The sequence below is a fragment of the Eimeria mitis genome, genomic scaffold (assembly GCF_000499745.2).
Source record: "Eimeria mitis Houghton genomic scaffold, Emh_scaff173, whole genome shotgun sequence".
NCBI classification, from domain to species: domain Eukaryota; phylum Apicomplexa; class Conoidasida; order Eucoccidiorida; family Eimeriidae; genus Eimeria; species Eimeria mitis.
In genome coordinates this window covers 3,900-9,419 of record NW_013570046.1, presented here as the reverse complement: position 1 = coordinate 9,419, position 5,520 = coordinate 3,900, and the positions used below count along the sequence as shown (strand labels likewise).

General features: G+C 53.8%; 3 protein-coding genes across 3 annotated transcripts in view; 2 read left to right on the top strand and 1 right to left on the bottom strand.

The window, feature by feature from the left end:
• EMH_0001870 (uncharacterized protein) overlaps positions 1-1,247 on the top strand; it is a gene marked incomplete at both ends in the record, with an annotated part of 1,557 nt that extends 310 nt beyond the window's left edge. Inside the window, 2 exon segments of the mRNA XM_013495749.1 lie at positions 3-1,144; positions 1,148-1,247. Coding sequence (XP_013351203.1) covers positions 3-1,144; positions 1,148-1,247 — 1,242 coding nt within the window.
• A 41-nt stretch (positions 1,248-1,288) lies between these two features.
• On the top strand, positions 1,289-1,975 carry EMH_0001860 (DNA-directed RNA polymerase, related; the record flags this gene model as incomplete). The annotated part of the gene is made up of 1 exon (XM_013495748.1): positions 1,289-1,975. The coding sequence occupies one exon, from the start codon at positions 1,289-1,291 to the stop codon at positions 1,973-1,975; it is 687 nt and encodes a 228-aa protein (XP_013351202.1).
• An 843-nt stretch (positions 1,976-2,818) lies between these two features.
• Positions 2,819-4,599, bottom strand: EMH_0001850 (uncharacterized protein; the record flags this gene model as incomplete). The annotated part of the gene is made up of 2 exons (XM_013495747.1): positions 2,819-3,480; positions 4,104-4,599. 2 exons carry the CDS (start codon positions 4,597-4,599, stop codon positions 2,819-2,821), a joined length of 1,158 nt encoding a protein of 385 aa, XP_013351201.1.
• Between the last annotated feature and the right edge of the window lie 921 nt (positions 4,600-5,520).

Here is a 5,520-nt window from a genome sequence, read left to right as displayed (position 1 = left end):
AAGGCAATGAGATATACTTAGGTTGGGGCCCCCGCGCAAAGGCATGTCAAGACTTTCGTGTGTATGACACTTCTACTGTTCGCAGTGCTGTTTCCTTATTGGGGTCTGTGCCCTGGCAGATAAACAAGGAGCTGTTGCACGTGCTGCAGGCAGCATGGGCAGCTGGCGAGAGCCTAGGGAAAATGCCTTCGCGCAACTCTGTGCCCATCGACGACCTGCTGCAGCAGCATGAGGCGCAGCAGCAGCAGCAGCAGCAGCAGCAGCAGGGCGGCACCACCACCACGAGCAGCGCCAGCACTAGCAGCAGCAGTGAGAAGCGGTCGTTGCTCATGCGACATCTGATGCAGCAGGAGACTCGGATGAAGAGCGAGCGACCTTCGTTTCTGTTGAAGCTGGAGACAGCTGAGAATTTCGCCGTTTCCTCTGCGCTTTACTTCCCTCACAACATCGATTTCAGGGGCCGTTGCTACCCGCTGCCCCCCCACCTCAATCACATGGGAGACGACGTCTCCCGCGCGTTGCTGCGGTTTGCCCGGAGCAAACCGCTAGGCGACAGCGGCTGGCGTTGGCTGCGCATACACCTGGCGAATCTCTTTGGCCACAACAAAGTATCCTTCGAAGACCGACGCAGGTGGACAGACACGCGAATGGAGCAGATCCTAGCAGCAGCAGAAGAGCCGCTGCAGCACAAACAATTCTGGGGTGCAGCAGACGAGCCCTGGCAGGCACTTGCTGCTATCTTGGAAATCGCAGCAGCTGTACGCTCAGGAGATCCTCCAGCCTTCTACAGCAAGCTGCCTGTACACCTGGATGGCACGTGCAACGGCTTGCAGCACTATGCAGCCCTTAATAGAGATCTTCGCGGGGGAGCTGCAGTTAATCTTGTCCCTGCGGAGACACCCCAAGACGTATACTCTCTCGTGCTCCAGGTGGTTAAGCAGAATGTACACCGCGTTGCCAGTGGCTGCACAGACACATCAGAAGCAGCTGCAGCAGCGGCTGGTGGTGCTGCATCTGCAGCAGACAGCGTAGAGGCGGAGGTCGGGCAGAAGCAGCAGGGCAGAGGGAGGAAGCGGAAGCAGCAGCACGCTGGTTCTGCTGCTCAGCAGCAGCGGCAGCAGCGTCAACAGCCGCAGCTGCAGGANGGAAGCAGCAGCACGCTGGTTCTGCTGCTCAGCAGCAGCGGCAGCAGCGTCAACAGCCGCAGCTGCAGGAACGGCGGCGTGAGCTTGCTCGTTTATGCATAGAGCATGGAGTGCTGCAGCGGTCCGTGGTGAAGCAGACAGTGATGACAGTCTGCTACGGTGTAACTGCACTCGGAGCGAGGGACCAAGTGCTGTCGCAGCTGGAGGATCTACTAGGGGGGCAGGTGCGGCCTGAGGTGCTGCGGGAGTTGGGGGGCTTCTTGTCTCGCGTTGTACTGCAGTCTATTGGGGAGTTATTTAGGGGTGCAATGCAGACAAAGAAGTGGTTGGATGCCGTTTCAGGTGTATGTACAGCAGCAGGTGTCCCCGTGGCATGGGAGGTCCCTGCCATTGGACTGCTGTGTGAACAGCCCTACCGCTCGCTGCAGCAGCAGCAGATCCGCTCTGCGCTGCAGCGACACACGCTGCACGTCTCCGGAGACAGTGCTCCTGTCAGCAGGTCGAAGCAGCGGCTGGGATTCCCCCCGAACTTCATCCACAGCCTCGATGCTGCACACATGATGCTGACGGCCTTGGAGTGTATAGGCACCTGTCGCATGGACATGGCCGCCGTACACGACTCCTACTGGGCCCATGCGGGGTGTATAGACACCCTGGCAGTAGCCCTTAGACGGCAGTTCGTTGCCCTCTATCAACACAACCCCCTCCAGTCCCTCTATGAGAACGTTAAATTCAGGCTTCCTCAGCAGGCAGCGCAGCTCCCGCCGCCCCCAGCTAGGGGACAGCTGGACATACGCCAGGTCCTCGACAGTCCCTACTTTTTTCACTAAGACGCACGAACGCCCTTTAGCACCACCAGCAGCAGCGGCATCTGCTGTTGCTGCTGCTGTAGCAGCGGCCAGTGCAGGAGGCTACCTGCTCTGTCTCTGCATTTTCTTACTTTCGCGCTTTCAAGCAGCAACAAAAACAGCAGCAGGTCCACCTGGAGATGCTACGGGGGCCGCTGCTGCTGTGTTTAGGATATGTTGATTTAGTGCCTCAATTGAGCTGATAAGATAAATAGACAACTATTTCGATGTGCTGGTGTGCTCTCTTTCTGTACTGATCTCCTGCTAGCCCCCTTCACCTGTCTAAACAGAAAATACAGAAAAAAGCTCTGCTGACACGAGAGAAGTAGCGCGGTACACAGGGGCGTGTGCCCGCTGCAACAGCAGCACTCACTGGTGGTGCTGCCGCAACAAAACCTTAGGCGTTTCTTCTTTGTTCTCGCTAGAGAGTTAAAATCAAATTAAAACATCTAAAAATTTTAAAACGGCATCGATAGCAACCAGGCAGCAGAGGCTGCTAGCAGTGGCCGCAGCTGCCGTCCCCCAAACAACTCCTGGAGTAAAATAGTGGCAACACCCACAGCAGCAGCAACAGCAGCAGCAGCAGCAGCAAGAGCAGCAACAGAAACCGCACAGCCCCTGTTACAATGGCCAATGCCAAATTTCTCTGTCGTCTGAGCTGAGCAGCTACACTTGCTGCTCCTGCTGCAGCCTACTCAGGGGGAGCTGCATCGGTATCTACCCGCTACTGGTAGCCGCTGAAGGGGTATAAGAAAGCTGCTGCTGTTGCTGTTGCGATCGCTCGCGCTGTTGCTGCTGCTGCTGCTGCGCAGCGCCTGGTGTACGTTAACCCTTCCGTTGCAGCAGCACCATCGCGTGGCACTCCACTGCCTCGCTGCGGCCCACAGGCCCGATACCTTCTCCTGTCTTTGCTTTGATTGAAATTTGGTTGCTGCGGATGCCGAGGGCTGCTGCTAAGTTTTCAATCATCTGCTGCTTCTTGCTGCTGATGCGGGGGCGCTGCAGCAAGAGGGTCACGTCCAGCTGCGCTACCGCGTACCCTGCAGCAGCAGCAGCTGCTGCTGCTGCTGCAACGAAGTCCCTCGAATCTCGCCCTTTGTTTTCAGCTGCTGTGTCAGGAAATTGTTGCCCGATATCTGCTGCTCCTGATGCAGCAAATATGGCGTCTGCTGCTGCATGCAGCACCACGTCTCCATCCGAGTGAGCTATCACACCGAAGCCCAAATTGCTGCTGCTGCTGCCGCTGCTGCTGCTGCTGTTGCTGCTGCTGCTAGCGGTGCCTGTGCCGTATCCCAATAGGCGCCGAAGGCCTAGAGAGGCGCCTGACAGCAGCCGGCGTCCGCTTGAAAATGCAGCAGCACCAGCAGCTGCTGCAGCTGCTGCTGCAGCTGCTATTGTGTTTGGCTGTTGCCGGCTCGCTGCTGCTGCTTTTGCTGCTGCTTCTGCTGCCTCTGAGGCGAACGAGACGCCCGATAGCACTAGGGGACCTAACAACAGCCAGGGCATAAGGTGCATATTAATATACTAGTAATATATTAGTATATTAATTATACTTTTGTGGTTATATATATAATGTATATATATGTATATATATATATGTATAAGTATATACACAGATGCATAATATATGGGGCCACAACAGTCCTGGTAGTAAAAGAAAACACATAAACATAAAAAGCGGCTGTGTGGTGGCGAGCGAAGCGAAATATATACAAAACAAAAATTTTTATTTTTTAATTACTCAATAGGAAAATAATTAATAATGATAAGAAGGAGACGAGAACACCCCTGTAAAATAAATTATTTTGTTTATTACTTTTTATTGTATTTTATTATATAAAGAATCAAATTAGTCACTATCAGCAATCAATAGCGAACTGTTGAAACATAAATTGTTTATCTAATGAACGCAGCGACAAGAAAGTCAAGAGCATGCAGCAACAACACTAGCTGCTGCAGCACATGACAACGGAGCAGCAACTAACGCAGTAAGGCAGCAGCAGCCATGCACGCAGCAGCGGCGACTGATAGCCAGCAAGCATAAACACACGTGACGACAGCAGCAGCAGCAGCAGCAGCAGCAGCAGAAACAGTACCAGCAAGAGCTGACCTGTGATGGCTTTGGGATCCGTAGAGAGGCGGTGCATGTCGTAGCCATGCCCGATGCGAAACGGCAGCTCTTGTCCTGCTGCTGCTGCTGCTGCTGTCCCTGGTAGCGCTGCTGTTGCTGCTGTGCTATCAGCAGCATGCTGCAGTGCGGCGACCTTCGTTGCGGTTGCTTCCAATGCTGCTGCTGTAGCAGCAAGGGATGCTGCTGCTGCTGTCCGCTGTGCCGCAGCACCCGTAGCGAGGGGCCGTACGAATGCGGTGAATGGTTGTAGCTGCTGGTGTTGCTGCTGCTGTGGCTTCAGCCGTTGCATGCGGCACGCAAGATGCAGCGGAAGAGGCCCCCTTAACAAGCCAGAGCTGCAGCTCGGGGCTGCTGCTGCTCCTGCTGCTGCTGCCGCCGACTTCGTGTGGACAGCTATGGCGCTGCAGGGCGCATGCTGCAGCAGCTGCTGCTGCGTTAGCGCTAGCAGCAGCAAACCTAGACGCAAGAGGGCCATTTCCGTCTGACTGCTATTTGATCCAACGGCAGAAGAAANAGCAGCAGCAAACCTAGACGCAAGAGGGCCATTTCCGTCTGACTGCTATTTGATCCAACGGCAGAAGAAACAGAACAGACAGACAGTCCGCCGTGTGCCCCTGCAGCACCCCCGCTGCTGCTACCGCAGCTGCTGCAGCTGCTACAGCGAGCGGCACAGGTCAGAAAAAGGAGCTGTCTTCTCCTACGCACAAAGCCTTCTCAAGTGAACATCCGCTGCAGAATGAATGCAGCGCTGTGTCGGTCCTTAAGCTGTTATTTCCCGAGGCGCAGCGGCAGCAGCAGCGTGCTGCTGCTGCTGCTGTAGCCTTCTCTCTACGCTGCAGCGGCAGCGGTGGTTGTTGTTACGGCTGACAACCGCTGTGCTGTAATGCTTGTGTCAAATAAAGAGAGTTATCAGCAAGCAGAAGCAACAGAAGACGCAGAAGAATGACTAGAGAAAGGAAGACAGGGCGCAGGGTCACATCGGCAGTGAACGAAGCCCCCCAGCCCCTTCGGCTCCTCTGGAGAAACTTGAACAACATTTGCAGCAACTTTCACCATTATATAAAAAACAACTTTAAAATAAAAATACACTAATAGATAGAGGCAAGAGCCCCCAGGACGGAGATANTTATATAAAAAACAACTTTAAAATAAAAATACACTAATAGATAGAGGCAAGAGCCCCCAGGACGGAGATAAAAAAAAAAACCTAAACGACCAACGACCACCATGTAACGGCAGACTGGATGGCCAGCTACTGCTCAGAGCAGCTGGAACTGAAAAACAAAAATGTTTTAATTGCCTTAACTAACTTTATTTTGAGGGTTTTAATGACATTAACTTATTTTAGTTTGGTTCTCTCTTCCATTTGCTCTGGCGATTAAGTTCATTCACATAT